The sequence below is a fragment of the Scyliorhinus canicula genome, chromosome 5 (genome assembly GCF_902713615.1).
Source record: "Scyliorhinus canicula chromosome 5, sScyCan1.1, whole genome shotgun sequence".
In the NCBI taxonomy this organism is placed as follows: Eukaryota; Metazoa; Chordata; class Chondrichthyes; order Carcharhiniformes; family Scyliorhinidae; genus Scyliorhinus; species Scyliorhinus canicula.
Genome location: NC_052150.1, coordinates 159041134 through 159058366, shown reverse-complemented (window position 1 = coordinate 159058366; position 17233 = coordinate 159041134). Strand labels below are relative to the sequence as shown.

At 42.7% G+C, this 17233-nt stretch overlaps 1 protein-coding gene across 2 annotated transcripts in view; it reads right to left on the bottom strand.

The window, feature by feature from the left end:
- Nucleotides 1-17233, bottom strand: part of LOC119966369 (lanosterol 14-alpha demethylase) — a 50510-nt gene that overhangs the window by 31937 nt on the left and 1340 nt on the right. For both annotated transcript variants that reach the window (XM_038797915.1, XM_038797916.1), the window contains exons 2-4: nucleotides 12872-12970; nucleotides 7839-8015; nucleotides 231-357 (exon numbers count right to left, since the gene is read on the bottom strand). In XM_038797915.1, coding sequence (XP_038653843.1) covers nucleotides 231-357; nucleotides 7839-8015; nucleotides 12872-12970 — 403 coding nt within the window. The remainder of the gene's footprint in view (nucleotides 1-230; nucleotides 358-7838; nucleotides 8016-12871; nucleotides 12971-17233) is intronic.

Here is a 17233-nt window from a genome sequence, read left to right as displayed (position 1 = left end):
ACCCCTATTTCTTTGTGCAATTACTTCTGGGGCGAAGTATCCTTTCCTTGTAATCTTACAAAATTTAAACAAAATATTTGGGTTTCGGTCCAGTACCCCAGCCACTGTTGGGGTCTGGTCTGCGATTGTAATTGCAGTAATTAGTTTTTATCTTATGAAACATCGTTATCAGTCAAAATTGTTCATTCGGAGCCTTGTGCACAATTGTGATGAAACATTTGAATACTTACTTTTAACTCCACCGTCACCCCAGCGTTTAAAATACTCGTGTGTTTCCTCTTCGATCAGAGAGATGTGCTGTTTAAATTGAGCAATGTTGAGACCAGTTTTCAGCATCTTCTTTTGTTCCAGAAATATCTTGTAGGATGAGGAAGCAACAGTGTGTTAAATAATGAAGATCCATCAACACAATTTGCATTTATGGGAACAAGTTGATGCTCTAAAGTTATTTTCTACCATTTGAAATGAATGAAATGAAATGAAAAGAAAATGGGACCGTTTCTTCTTAAATTACCATGGGGAACATTTTTTTTTGCTCCTAAGTTGAAACATTTCCAATTTTTGAAACAATACTGGCCACCAGCAGGTGGGTAAAGTCCAACAATGTGCCTCAACCCTGAATCATCTGTACTGCAACATAATGGTAATCTAGCCCCAGCGCACCCCTCATTTCCCACATGAACCTTTTGCTACCCTCAGTGAGATTGCCAATTTAATTGTATATTCTGAATTAGAGGGTATTTGGTGGTGTGCACACTAAAACTGAATGGACACTGCCCAACATTTCAAAAAAGGATTTTAGAGGGAACTCATATTCCATCAGGGCTGATTTTCAAACTCTGATCCAATTGTACAATCTAGTGCATCCTCTAAAAATGGTATCCAGTAAATGGAAAACAGTTTTAAGTCAATAGAAATATATATATTTTTTAATAAATTTAGAGTACCCAATTATTTTTCTTTTCCAATTAAGGGGCAATTTAGCGTGACCAATCCACCTACCCTGCATATCTTTGGGTTATGGGGGCAAAGCCCACGCAAACACGGGGAGAATGTGCAAACTCCACATGGGCAGTAACCCAGAGCCAGGATCAAACTTGGGACCTTGGCACCGTGAGACAGCAGTGCTAAAGTCAATAGAAATATTATGGGAATTGGGTATAAGACAGAATGTATGAAAAGGAATTGGAGAGAAATACTTGTGTAGAGCAGCACGGTGGCGCAGTGGTTTAGCACTGCGGCCTCACGGCACTGAGGTCCCAGGTTCGATCCCGGCTCTGGGTCACTGTCCGTGTGGAGTTTGCATTCTCCCAGTGTTTGCGTGGGTTTCGCCCCCGCAACCCAAAGATGTGCAAGCTAGGTGGATTGGCCACTCTAAATTGCCCCTTAATTGGAAAAATGATTGGGTACACTAAATTTAAAAAAACTTGTATATTCACCAAACAACAACCAATTAGAAAGTAGTAAAATAATTTCCATTAATAAGGAAAAACTGAAAGAGTATGGGGGAAGCGACACACACAAGAAATGCCTAGGGAGTAAACCGAAGCGTTTGCTATCTCTCTCAATTCTTCTGATGGAGGTACACCCATCATCACGGACTTTCAAAATAAATACACAATTAACTGAATTCGCTGAACTAAGGTAAATTGCTCTACTACATCAGTTATCATTATTGAAGACTAAGTTAACTGAGAAACATGATCAAATAAAGTAAGCCACAAACGTTATGATCCTAAGGCTACGAAGGGTATATTAACACAGCTTGAAAAAGATGATGTTTCATACAAGTTCACCAATCTGTCATTTGGTTCTGATCATGTTATACAATGGACGGTCAGCATGCATGGAAAAAATGTTTAGGCAGCATTTCTAACATGCAATGGCTGGTTTTGAGTATGTTTAGCATTGTTCCACTAAAGTTAATGTAATTTTTGTGTGGCTATTATGTTCAAATATTGTTTATTCAGCTGGATATTCGTCTGGATCAAGATGGTAGATGTAATCAGGTTAAAAATAAATTGAGCAACCCAATTGGTTTTCTGCCATCTTTGCCAATGAGGATAAAAAGACAGACTGAAAGGTCATGGGGTAAACACAGAAGAAACGTTATCAGAGAACATTTTTTTTTTTAAAGTATGTTTATTAAAAGTTTTACATATTAACAACAACCAACAAAACACAAGAATGCAAATATTGCAAACAAAAAAAAAGTAATTAACTTAAACACTATACCTAAACCCCCTATCAGTTGACAATGTGTAGATCTTAGAAAAAATGAAATAAACAATTGCCAGCTCAGGTAGAATCTCTCCACTGAACCCCTGATGATGAATTTAATTTTCTCCAAATGTGAGAAGGACATTTAGTCCCCCCAACCAGCCAGAGGCACTGGGCGGAACAGGAGACCTCCAACCAGGCAATATGCACCTCCGGGCTATCAGTGAGACAAAAGCGACAACATCCACCTCTACTCTAGAGTGAACTGCCGGTTCAAATATGGTTATCAGCGGACATGGGATAACTCCAAACGGAGTATCTCTGATATGGTGCTAAAAAGGAAGCCCAGAAGCTGGCAAATCTGGAGCAGGACCAAAACACATGCGTATGGTCAGCTGGGACAAGCCAAGAGCGATCGCATCTGTTCTCAACATTTTGAAAAAACCCTCAACATTGCACCTTAAACGAATCAGGCTCAGCCGGGAACATGAGGACGTGGAGTTGACCATGTAAAGGCCTCTCTCTAAGCCTCCCTCGTGAGTAAAGGGCCCAATTCACTCTCCCATTTTGCCCCCACCCTATTTGTAAGCAGGAGGCTAAGATTTATACAGATCACAGTAATAGGATTCAACAGGAAACAAAGCTGCCACCAGAGTTAAGTATCGCTAGGATCTCACGGGTGGCCGCTTGGCATTTAAATTGGTGAGCCTGAAGACTGGCCTTGTCCCCGTATTTGTAAAAAGTACTCCTGGAGAGCTGTATCTGATACACAGCCTTATTAGTGACCAGTAGATCAAACTGGGGCTAAAATCTTTTTTCTGCTTGCATATTGCTCTGGAATAGGATCAAACGAGTACTGGTGATCTAAATCTAAAATGGAGTACACCAGCCTCTGCTGCGCCAACCTCTTATTTTTAGCACATGTGCACTTCAGAAATAATTTCCCCCCTAATGACACCCTTAAGAGCCTCCCACATCGTGGCAGGGGAAATCTAATCGGACCTATTTAATTTGATGTGGTTGTCAACAGAGGTGGATAGGCGTTTGCAAAATGTTTTAATCAGCCAGTAAAGTAGTATCCAGTTTCCGGGGTGGGCGTTGGTCGAGGCCGGACTCCAGCAACAGATTGACAAAGTGAGGGGCATGGTCAGAAATTACAATTGCCGAGCACTCAGCCGCCAGCACTGAAGGGAGGAAAGCCTGATCTAAAATGAAAAAAAGTAATGCGAGAATACAAAGAGAAATCCCCATCATTAGGATGCAAAAAATGTCAGGGATCTACCTTCTCTTCCCCCCACCCCCCACCCCCCCCCACCCCCTCCCCCCACCCCCACCCCAATCTGTACCATAAAAGACAAAGCCTTGGCCATCCCTGATGGGACAAAAAGATTTGGGTTTACAAAGATCTAATTTAGGATCCAAAACAGAATTCAGATCGCCTCCTGAAATAAGATGGTGTGAGCCGAGGTTGGGGCGGGAAACTAACAGGGAGTTAATGAAATTCATATCAATCTAGTTGGGGGCATAAACACTGACCAGAACTACTGGGGTCTTCGGCAGGGAGCCGTAAATGATTATATATCGACCATTGGGGTCAATCACAATCTAAGAAGAGAAGAAATGGACTCTTTTATTCATTAGAATCACCAAGCCCCTGGTTCTGCTATTGAAACTAGAATGAAAAACTTTTGTATCGCCTGGCCTGATCATTAATACGTAAATGGGTTCCTGCAAAAATACAACGTCAGAGTTTAGGTTCTTAAGATGAGCAAATGCTCTGAACCATTTACAGGGCCATTCAAACCCTTAACCTTCCAGGTAATAAGTCAGATCGAAGGTCTCCCACCACCCCACAATGAATAAAGCATCCCAAACTTGACCCCACACTTGTACAGGATGGACTTAAATGTAGCTCTTCTCTTAGCCAGATCTGCACTCATGCCCTACTACAGCCAATCCCAAGGAGAGATATTAAACAAGGGACACAGCTAATACAAAGTAAGGTCCACCCAGATGGTCACCGTGCCAAGTCCAATGATTTGACAAAGAGAGACCAGCAGACACAGCAAACTAAAGCTAAAACCCACCCCACTCCAGAAGCGCTATAGTTGAGTAATAGTAACACCCAAAAGTAAATGGAATAGTGGCAAACAATAACTTAACCTAAAGCCTACAATTAACAAACCATCACTAAACACGAACTCGAAGCTCATTTTAAAAACTACTGTTATAAGCTGCAGAAAACCCTCTTAATACCACTCCCATTAACTAACACCTTATTAGCAGGGAGACTACCAACTGGAGAGTAAAAAATTATTTAATTTACAATGCAAGGCAGCACGGTGGCACACTGCTGCCTCACAGCACTGAGGACCCGGGTTCGATCCCAGCCTTGGGTCAGTGTGTGTGGAGTTTGCCCATTCCCCCCTATGTCTGCGTGGGTCTCACCCCTACAACCCAAAGATGTGTAGGGTAGGTGGATTGGTCATGCTGAATTGCCCCTTAATTGAAAAAATAATTGGGATTTTTTAAAATTTTATTTAACTTACAACGCCATGCTGGCAACTAAATGATGCGCTAAACAACAATAATGAAAAGAGAAAGGGAAAAATAAGTTAATGTAAAGAACAAACACCCGAAATCTCTCAAATATAATTAAGGGCATGAAGAATACATCCACACAACGAACATGAAAAGAAACAAAATACAACCGTACACAGAGCAATATAGCAGATTAAACAGAACACATGTGCTTTTGGACAAATGAGTCAGCATCTCCCGGCGAGTCAAAAAAGTGGTCTTTATCTCGGAAAGTTACTCGAAGCGAGATGGATAAATCATCCCGAATTTGACTCCACACTTGTATAGGATGGACTTAAAAGTGGCTCTTTTCTTAGCCAGATCTGCACTGATGTCCTGGTACAGCCTAATAGTGTGGCTTTTCCATGTGAAATCCCAGCATTCCTTTGCCCATTGAAGAACCAACTCCTCTTTGCAATTGTGCAATCACAGCACGAGCAGGATCACCAGAGTGAGGCTTAGGTCAAAGCGAGCGATGGGCCCGATCTAATTCTGGGGGATGGGATGGAAGTAATCCCTCACCCCCCATCTTATGGAATCGGGTCCAAGATATATTGTGTAGGGGTGCACGGCCCTCGGTCCTCTCTGGAAATCCCACAATACAAACATTCTGTCTTCTGGATCTGTTCTCCAGGTTGTTCAATTTAGCTGTCAATGTTCTGTTAACTTCGACCACAGGTGCAAGGCTGGACTCCAGGAAGGTGATCTTATTACTATGATCCTACAACGCCATCTCCATGACCTTAATTGTGGCTCTATGAGCTTTGACGATTTTACTGGTGGTTTCAAGAACTAAACGAATGGGGGCCAAGGAGCCCTCAATTGACCTTTTAAGATCCACCAATGAGCTTTGCTCATATTTATCAAGCTCGATTGCCAAAATTATGGTGAGAGCTTCAGCAGTTAGTGGAGTGGTTGGAGAAGAAGCTGCCTCTGCCATCTTACCTCCAGTTGATTCCCGAGAGGCTTCAGAGTCAGTCGAGGGGATTTGTGCCAATTCATTTTTGGTTTTACCTCCCTTGGGCATCTCAGAGGTGAGAAAGCTCTGAACAGCCAAATTTCAGGATTTTTTCCGAGAAGTTAAAAGCCCATGGTGCCGGGAAAAAGTGTACAAAGGTCAAGTGTCCAGTGGGAGCCACCTTGTGTATGTCTTTCCCTCACATCGCGCCAGGTGATCCGGAGTATAATATGGAGACTGCTGGAATATGGAGTAATTTAATGGACCCATGACTAGCTGAGTTAGCAAGGCTTACCAACATTTTCTCATTGCCATCTTCTCTGTCTCATGTAAAATGGCACCCAATTCCTACAGTGGAATGTGGGATAACGGGAATGAAAACTAAATCATACAAAGTGATGGCTACCTCAGTTGGAGTATTGTGGACAATCCTGGGCACTGCACTTCAAGAAAGATGGAACAACTTTAGAATGGATTTTTTTTTTTATTCGTTCATGGGACATGGATATCGTAGGGTGAGCAAATATTTATTGCCAACTGAAAGTCAACTTTTAACTTTCCTTGTTCCAAGGGTCTGGAGTCACATGTAGGCCAGACCAGGTAAGAATGACTGATGTCCTTCCCTAAAGGACATTAGTGAACCAGATGGGATTTTAACGACAATCGACAATGGTTTCATGGTCATCATTAGACTTTTTAATTCCAGATTTTTTTGATTGAATTCAAATTTCATCATCTGCAATGGCGCGATTTGAACCTGGATGCCCAGAGCATTACTCTGGGTCTTTGGTTTCCTAATCCAACAACAATACCACTACGCCACCACCTCCCCAATATAGAGTGGGGTTTATTAGGATGTTACCAAGGATGAGGGACCCGAGTTGTGAGGAGGATGGAAAGGTTAGGACATTTCTCCTTGAAACAGGAAAAGTTAAGAAGTGACCCAATAAGAGCTTCTCAGGATTAAGAGGTTTTGATATGGCAGATAGAGAACAAAGCAGAAAAATCTGAGGTTGCTAAAAAAGCAGAATTTTTTTAAAAAAATTATAAATTTAGAGTACTCAATTATTTTTTTCCCAATTAAGGGGCAATTTAGCGTGGCCAATTGACCTACCCTGCACATCTTTGAGTTGTGGCGGTGAGACCGACGCGGAGAATGGGCAAACTCCACACGGACAGTGACCCGGGGCCAGGACTGAATCCAGGTCCTCAGCACAGTAATGCAGCAGTGCTAACCACTGCTCCACCGTGCAGCCCTAAAATAATAGCAGAAATATTTGAAGCAATATCACAGCATTTGAGATTGCAAGAAAAAAAGCCTGACCCAGGTAGAATGCAGCCTGAATTTTAACATTTTAAAGAAAGGGAAAGACTACTGGTTGAGGTTATATAAAAGGGACATAGAGCCATCCAAGCTCAGAAGATGAAATTGTGATTCCAGTGGTGCAGTACAGGCAAGCTGAAGATGTTATTTTTAATTTTCTTTCCTTTTTCTCCTGAAGTCTTCTGTTCCCCATGCCAGTTCTGGTTGAGACAGTCTATAGGCCTAGTCCCAAGCATTCAGCATGGTACAAAATAGTTGGTCATTATGAATTAGGAAGGAACAAGCTGTGATGGTCAGTTGTTATAATACTAATCTTTATGTACTTTACCTGTTCATTGCAGACATTTTGAAAATGTGCGCGTGGAAATGTAAGCCATTTTACAAAAAATACCTAGAATTTATGATAACCATCTGACATGTGCATTGTAAACACAGCCAAAGTCCAGGGTAACTTCATACCTTTTTTGTGACAAGATTTAATTACTAAATAGTATTGAGACAAAAAAGTTTCATTTGGGAGAAAATTGACATTCACTATTTTATTGCCTCTTACACGAGAAAAGTTCCATATTAAACCGCTTACTATCCTGGAAGAGATGTTCATTGTCCACCAGAGCTAAACTGGCAACAAACTAAATCTTAAAAAAGACAGCAAAATACTGTAAAAAAAAATAATAATAATAATTACAAGATAGGCTTGAGATTCCAGGATGCCAGTAGCATCGCATTTGCCACACAACAGTCAAATATACATACTGAGTTTGGGACATCGTAAGCAACTCCTTTGCCAAAAACTGGTGTTGTCAGTCTGGAATAAACATCCTCTGCATTTAGGTCTTCATTTTTACTGTTGAAGAGCAAAGCTGCAGAGTCACTCCCCAGCAAATAAGTAAATGTCTTCCCAACCATTGTAAAACTAAACACAGGACCATACTGCACAAAAAACAAAAAGAAAGACACAGATCAGGAATTGTAAATAAGAAAACAAATAGTCAAATGAATTCACATTTGCAGTTCGGATATTCTCTGCACAGGCTCCAATTAAATAAAACATTCTTATCCATATTACATTATTTGAGGTCAATACATTTGGAAGCAGCAACTTGTAAAGATTCAGCAGAGAGTGAGTGCAGTCAGATGCTTCTTTCCTCGGGTAGGAGAGTCAGGTACTAGGGGACATGGGTTTCAAGTACGTGGGGAAAAGTTCAGAAAAGGTATGCGAGGCAAGTTTTTTTTTTACACAGAGGGTGGTAAATATATGGAACGTGCTGCCTGGGGAGGTGGTGGGAGCAGGTACGATTGTGGCATTTAAGGGACATCTCGACAAATATATGAATAGGGTGGGAATGGAAGGTTATGGACTCCATGAGTGCAGACGGTTTTAGTTCAGGCACATACCATGGTCAGCACAGGCTTGGAGGGCCGAAGGGCCTGTTTTTGTGCTTTATTGTTGTTTGTTCTAAACTTCCACCTTAAATCATTTATAGGATAATAATTGGAGAGGGTGCAGAGGAGGCTCACCAGGATGTTGCCTGGTATGGAGGGTGCTAGCTATGAAGAAAGGTTGAGTAGATTAGGATTGTTTTTGTTGGAAAGACGGAGGTTAATGGGGGACCGGATTGTGGTATACAAAATTATGAGAGGTATGGACAGGGTGGATAGCAACAAGCTTTTTCCAAGAGTAGGGGTGTCAGTTACAAGGGGTCACGATTTCAAGGTGAGAGGGGGAAAGTTTAAGGGAGATGTGCGTGGAAAGTTTTTTTTACGCAGAGGGTGGTGGGTGCCTGGAACGCTTTACCAGCGGAGTTGGTAGAGGCGGGCACGATAGCATCATTTAAGAGGCATCTAGACAGGTATATGAACGGGTGGCAACAGAGGGAAGTAGACCTTGGAAAATAGGAGACAGGTTTAGATAAAGGATCTGGATCGGCGCAGGCTGGGAGGGCCGAAGGGCCTGTTCCTATGCTGTAATTTTCTCTGTAATACACTATTAGAGATTTATAAATTGGATGTAAATGCGCAATACTACAATCTACTTCACAACTGCCAACATTAGCCATTAAGCAGCTGAACTGGGAAACCTTGACAGCATTCAGGGGGACCAGTACCAATTAGCTGGATGAAGCAAGGAATGGCAGGGGGATTTTACGGTGGATATAAATATATAATTTTGGTCATGCTTAGTGGAATTGGACCAGACACCTCCATTAGGATTATCTACACTAAACATGGAACAACCATTTGTACAGAAAACATGACTCAAATTCACAGGGCGTGGAAAACTTGGCAAAGGAAAATTATTTTGGTGGGAGTTAAGTGAGGTTATGACCAATGGAAGCCTATCTTTGAGAAAACTAAGTGAGTACCAATTCAAGGGTGCTTCATTACAAGTCAAACTCATCTTGCATAATCCATAGTTAAAGCCACATTTATAACTTTATACAGATCTTCAGGAATAACAATGTAAAAAAAAAACAATTGGAAGAGCCAGAAAAGCAAAGAGAACATAGAACATAGAACAGTACAGCACAGAACAGGCCCTACGGCCCTCAATATTGTGCCGAGCCATGATCACCCTACTCAAACCCACGTATCCACCCTATACCTGTAACCCAACAACCCCCCCCCCCCCTTAACCTTACTTTTATTAGGACACTACGGGCAATTTAGCATGGCCAATCCACTTAACCCGCACATGGGCAGCAGGGTAGCATGGTGGTTAGCATAAATGCTTCACAGCTCCAGGGTCCCAGGTTCGATTCCCGGCTGGGTCACTGTCTGTGTGGAGTCTGCACGTCCTCCCCCTGTGTGCGTGGGTTTCCTCCGGGTGCTCCGGTTTCCTCCCACAGTCCAAAGATGTGCAGGTTAGGTGGATTGGCCATGCTAAATTGCCCGTAGTGTCCTAATAAAAGTAAGGTTTGGGGGGGGGGGGGGGGGGGGTGGGGGGGTTGTTGGGTTACGGGTATAGGGTGGATACGTAGGTTTGAGTAGGGTGATCATGGCTCGGCACAACATTGAGGGCCGAGGGGCCTGTTCTGTGCTGTACTGTTCTATGTTCTATGGACTGTGGGAGGAAACCGGGGCACCCGGAGGAAACCCACGCACACAGGGGGAGGACGTGCAGACTCCACACAGACAGTGACCCAGCCGGGAATCGAACCTGGGACCCTGGAGCTGTGAAGCATTTATGCTAACCACCATGCTACCCTGCTGCCCCTGACTCTGACTCTGTAGTAGACTCTGACAGAGTGACTCTGGTACTCATTGTGAAGTAACGTTCAAAGATTCTTTGCTTTCAGTAGTAAGATTAGTGGAGATATAATCTGGCTATTTACATTTCTGGAAAATAAAACGGAAAATGCGGCCTACACTCAGCAGGTTAGGCAGCAGCTATGCAAAGAGAATGTTTAGGTAAGGGATCAGGTCCAGGATCTTTCCCAACCAGAAACATTCACCATTCTCTTCCTCTCTGCATAGAAGATGCTGCCAGACCTGCTGAGTGTTTTCCCCCACTCTGTTTTCAGTTCAGATTTCCAGCCTCTGCAGCATTTTGTTCATTTAAATCACTGTAATTAATCTGCCTTAAAATCATAGAAAGCATTTCATGAAAAAGGCCATTCACTCCAGAAAACCTCTCTCTTTCAACAGACCATCAATTTTTTGATAAGTGTTTGTCATATGCTCACCATGTATTTTATTTCTTGGATGTAAACATTCAACTGGAAGATTATAACATTTCAATCTAGATTATAACATTTCCCCTTAATTTGACAAGGAGTTCAGTGCATAACTGAGGTGTCTCCAAAAGTCCAACAGAAAACCCCCCAAAAGGCAAATCCTGCCCTCCCCCCATCCCCTGCGCTGACAAGAAGTGGGAAATCTCCCACCTACTCTCCCCACCACAGGAATAACGGGTCACCCCCGCCCTCCCAGCATGCACACTGATCTTCTACGCACACCCCCCCCTTCCCACCCCACAACCCCAATCAGAGACCCCGTTCAGTCACCCCTGCCTGAAAGCTGATGAGCAGTCCAGGCAGTAGAGTGAAAATTCATTGTATTTTAACTTACCCTCCCCGAACATCTGCTGCCTCAGACAAAGGTCTTTAAAGCAGCAGCTGTTACAAGTGTTAGAGGCTACCCCGAAAGCCCAAAGGGCTTCAAATCCCTTGACAGCCTTTGAAATGCAAATCTTGCTGTGTAAAATTGAATGAAAGTTTGGCATTTCAAAGGTTGTCAAGGGATTTGAAGTGCTTTGAAATGTTCTTGGCACATTATAGTACAAGATATGTTTTGTAACTTGTGCTATCCTTAAAAAATCAGTGTACATCTGTGAAGATATAGGTGGGGTGAAGGAGTAGTGATTGCAGTTAATTTTTTCTTGTTTAATAAAATGCTGTATTGTTTTGTTAAAAGTCAATTGGCAGTCTTGTTCGTCCTTGACTCTAAACAAAAAATTAAAGTTACAGTCTATTAAGCCAGGGTTCCATTCTGGGTCCTGACTATCCAGTAGTAACATTAGCTGGGATTATAACAAAGGGCTGGAGTCAAACCTAGCACAAAGGAAAATAGTTAGAACATAGAACAGTACAGCACAGAACAAGCCCTTCGGCCCTCAATGTTGTGCCGAGCCATGATCACCCTACTCAAAATGTTGTTGGAATCATTCTAGGAATTATTGCAGGAGTTATTCAGGGCAGTGTCCTAGGCCCAATCACCTTCAGCTGTCCCATCACCGACCTCCCCTCAAATCATAAGGGCAGAAGTTGGAATGATCACTGATATTACAGAGTTCAGTTTAATTTTCAATTCTTTAGATAATGAAGCAGTCCATGTCTGTATATAGCAAGACCTGGACAACAGTTCTGCTAAGAAATTTTACATTCGCATTTGGAATTGGCTATAATTTTCACTTCAAAAGCACGATTTAGTCACCTTATAAGTTGGTACATTGGACCAAGCAGGCAATACGGGTCATATTACCAAGATGCGCAGAAGTTAAAAGCTCACCCAACGGGCCATGCAGATTATTGGGAACGGACAAAAATTGGTCCTGCAATAAAAGAAATGAAGTACAAAGCCAGTTCCAATCTAAACGTTGTAACATCTGCTAACTTCTCAAATAACTTTCCTGCAGTGAGGTAATTCAGTGTGAAATTGATGTATGAATGGAGGAAGAAGGAATCTACCCGAAAATATGCCATAAGAAAAGGGACCAATTTCTGGCCTGATTTTGAGAAGCATGTATGGTCCTTGAATATTGTCAGATGGTTATATCGTAACCAGAAATGCAAAGTATATATATGCATTTAAGTTGGTCAAATCAAACCCCGAGTCGAGCAAAAGTTCCAGAGGAACAGCTAGGCAGCGTCGCCACTTCATGGCACAAAAATGTCTAGACTTGGAACAAAAATTTCTAGAGTTGCGGCAGAAGATCAAAATTACTCTGAGACTACCAAAAGACCTAGACGGCAAAATGACCAGTTTCCAGCAATTCATTATCAAACAGCAGCAAAAACACAAGTAACTATTATGTCACCTCAGCATCATGGATGAAATTATTTTTTTTAAGATGTTTTGATTGTGGTTAAAGGTATCCTTGTGGAATTCAATCAATAAAACACATCACACTGAATAAATTTGAATCATCGGTGTTATGTCTCTTTCACATTTCAGCAACACCAACACTGGCGTTTACACTTTATACTCTGAACATAAGCTTTTGGAAAACATTTTTAAGGCTTCAAAAGACAACATGCACACCACAATCTACAGTAATTAGCGCTTACCTTGCAGTATGCATTTTCTAAAAATTCAATTGGACTTCTTCCAAAAGCAATTGCGTGTCCGAGGAATGGAATGCTGGAATGAATATAAGGAGGGTATTTCTGAAGAAAAATATGTTTTGCATTAATAATACAGTAAACAAAGACAGTGGATTCAAAGAAATACACAGAAGTTGGAACATGAAACATTTCATTTTGTCAAAGCAGTCCATATTGGTGTTTATCCATCAAGCAAACACATAGTTCTGATCAGATTTATTCACGTTGTTCTTTCATCCACCTATATCCAATTTCATCTTGAACACGATCAGTTGTTGCCTTGCCTCACTCTCTTCCATGTCTTGACACATCTTGTAGGCTATAACCACTCCCCTAAATCACAGCCTTCAATGCCTCCAGAATGTGGAAGGTGAGACTTCCCCGTTTTGATTATTAGTAATGTACTCACCTCTGGCCTGTGATGTTTTCTGGCAGAAGACCTTATCAGCCGAGAGGTCTGTGTCCAACCTTACGTGAGGCGCTAGGCACGGCCCATCTCCAACCACGCATCCATGTAGTGTGGAGCATGGTCGGAGATAACTATCGCGGAGTATTCCGCCCTTGCTATTCCTGGAAGCACTGATTTTCCCATTGCAAAGAAGTCTGTCCTGGAGTATGCTTTGTGCACCGGCGAAAAGAACAGAAATTCCTTCTCACCGTGGTGTAGTAACCATCCTGTCTCCTCAGCCTGCAACTTAGCTGTCGAAGCCAATCCGAAAATCAACTTTTTTCTCGTCCACAGTCGCACAGGGGTTATCACTGTTGCTTCACAGCGCCAGGGTCCCTGGTTTGATTCCTGCTTAGGTCGCTGTCTGTGCGGAGTCTGCACATTCTCTGTGTCTGCATGGGTTTCCTCCCACAAGTCCCGAAAGACGTGCTTGTTAGGTGAATTGGATGTTCTGAATTCTCCCTCAGTGTACCCGAACAGGCGCTGGAGTGCGGCCACTTGGGTATTTTCACAGTAACTTCATTGCAGTGTTAATGTAAGCCTACTTGTGACAATAATAAAGATTTTTTTTAAATTAAAAAATATTGCACCTTTCCTCTTCCTTTCTTGCTACAGGTAAATTGATTCCGAATATTCGGGCTAAATTTGTCCAAAAGTGCCTATTTTATTGTTCTGGAGGAGAGCCACCTGATGTGCAACTGCTCAGCACATCCCCATCACCGGAAGTCTATTTCCTGCATTGTTGTGCACCGTCTAAGGAAGGAGTCATCAGATTTTCTGGAATCGCAAATCTTTTCAGCAACATTTTGACCAGAGAACGGACAGAAGAGTGCAAGACCTACCTTCACAGACATGGGCCCTGACACAAGTGAGGCTTAGATTATTGAACCTGCAGCTTGATCAAGCTCATTGGCAAGGGTAGTATTAAAATCTTGGGCAAACTATATTTGGGAGGATAACTGTTTTATTACATTTGTGAATAAATTTGGGTTGAATCGTGAACCTATGTTTGTGATTTGTTCATCTCGCAAATAAGAGCATCCGGGTAAACCGTTTTACTAATAAACTGGTTGAAGTGTCTGATAATTTACAGGCAACAAAAGTTTGAACATTTTCCTTTGCTTAGAGAGTTGATCCCTGGGTATGAATTATTGCTTCTAGAAAGTAGAAATAGACGTTACAAGTTTGACTAATTATCCTCAATTGGTTGTAAGTGTAACTATTAAGCATTCAGGATTGTTCAAAGAGTTCTGCCCAATCACAGAATCACATCTAAGTTTTGTTTTGGGTTTTGCAAGTGGGGTCTGGTTGAGTACAGTCTGTACTCTGCAAATTGTGAACATGTTGTTTGATTCGATCACCCAACCATTGAGACAAACAACCTATAATACCTGGCACTGCATTAGCACTGACAATCATACACGTGTTTGCTCAACTGTGTGATAGGCAGAATGTCTTTTTGGACTGACAGCAGCATCTCATAGCCATTGCAGAGTAACTGGGTGAAATGGCTTCCTTAAGCTGTTGTTCAAATTTTTGCCTTTTCAGAGTAAGTTGAGATAAACCAGGCACTTTACAGATCTGAAGGTAGTGCCCTTGCCTTGCTTTCAGAGGAAAATGGCGGCAAAACAGTGGTCCTAAAACCCTAGAGCTGCTTTGTCAAACTGTGAGCAGGAACTGAAATCAAGCTGATCCATTTGTTGCAGTTACACATGTCAAATTTTTGTATCTACAGCTAGTTTTCAATGAACTAATTCAAACATGACATGCATTCATAAAAAACATTTACGACAGGATCACAGGATGTGAGTAGGGGTGTGGTTGCGCTTTCACGTGCTCTGGCTCGACTCATCATTTAATCCTTTGTTTCATCCTGATACACATTTCATCGATGTTTTACTTGGGTTACATGGCTTGTGCTATGTCCCTGGAAATTCCCTATTGGCCTTTTTGTGAGAAAGCCGAGATAAAATATTAAAATCCTAGTTTGTTTTGTGGAGGTCGGAGTGACTAGGGTGGAGCCAAGCTGGGGGTGGCACAGTTGCTGCTGAGCGGGCTCTCGTCTTGCCGGTGTGGTGTGCATCTGAATGATGGCTAGCTGCGAAGATGTCTTGACCGGGAAATGCAGCTCTGCGGTGCAGGTAGTCAGAACTCACTTTGAGGGATTGTGGGTGCCTTTATGAGAACGGTAGAGGCACATGAGAGGGTTCTTGCTCTTGAAAAAGCACTGTGCCTAGTCAGGGGTCGCTTGCGTGTTGTTGAAATCCTACTGTATGGCATGTCTGGTATCCTGACGGGTTCAGGAGATAATGGCTGGGCGGGATGTCCTCCTGAATCCATTCCCTGGTGAGAGATGGAAGGTGAACTCCCGATTGAAATCAAGAACTGGCTGCCATGCTTTGGCAATCTTCATTTGGAGGCTGGGTGCATCAGATTTAATGGAGCACAACATATCCTATCTGCGAGACCAGAGGTCAGAAGGGCCCACTGATCATTGGTCCTCTATCATCCTATTCTCAATGCTTGTCATGAGGGATTGGAGATTGCTAAACTGGTCGAACATAGTGTGTTTTTTTTTTTAAATCCTGATCTAGCCTGATGGGTTGGAGGGGGTATTGTGTTTAAGGAAAGGAGTGTCCACCCTCCCTCCCAGGAGGCCTAATTTTTGAGTGTCTTGAAGATTCCTCGTCTTCTCAGGTGGGGGGCCCCTTTTGACTGGGACTTGAATAGCTATCCTCTTTTGGTACGTTGCTGTGGATGGAGGTAGGAAGGTACAGGCTTGACTGGGATGCAGGTTTTGGGGTGTGCGGGTGGACCTGAGGGTAAAGTTTCATTTATGAGTTGTTTGGTCCTGGGATAGGTTAGGCCCAACTCTGTGGCTGCTATCCTATTATGAAGGGGTCCAGGATATCCCTCTCCAAGGGTGTAGGGAGGGACTTCCTGGTGAGCTGGGTTTTGCTTCTTTGTCTCTCTGGTGAACAGAGACCACAAGATCATCGTATCATAGAATGAGTGCAGGAGACCATTTGGCCCATCGAATCTTCACCGGCCCTTGGAAAGAACACCCTACTTATACCCACACTTCCACCCTATCCCCGTAACTCAGTAACCACACCTACCCTTTGGACACTACACAGCAATTTAGTGTGACCAATCCACCTAACTAGCACATCTTTGGACTGTGGGAGGAAACCGGAGCACCCGGAGGAAACCCGCGCTTACACCGGGAGAATGTGCAAACTACGCACAGACATTGACCCAAGCCAAGAATTGAACCAGGTCCCTGACGCTGTGAAGCAACAGTGCTACCCACTGTGTAACCGTGCCCCCCTCCCCCTATACAAGTATAAGTGAATGTTAGAGTCAGGTGACCTCAGACTGATTGAAGCGAGAGGTTGCTTGTGCATGTTAATACTGTTATTCACCTGTTTTTTGTATACAGTTGACCACAGTTAGTGTTAATAAATTGTTTGTAGCTTCAACTACAAAGTGTTCTTGTAATATAAATCAGGTCATCCGACATTACAATGTGGAAATAGTTTATCTTTACCGACCCTGTCTTTCCCTGTCAATATCTTGAATACCCAATCAGATCACCCCTTAGCCTTCTAACTTCTAGCAAAAACAGGTCCAATGGGTTGAGCTCTGTGTCTTTGTGGATTTCCTGTAGTTTCCCCCAGGGATTCCCTTTGTGGATTGAGTGGCCTGTTCTCCTTTTCATTGGAGTGTTGTCATCTGGTGAGAGAGCCCAGGTAGTTTTTTTTAAATGTTTTTTCTTTTCTATCTTATGTCGCCCTGCAGGTTTGACCATTGTCTGAACATGCTGTTACAGTTGCCAATCATCTCCTCTCATTAAAATGGTGTTTCTGCCTTGGGTC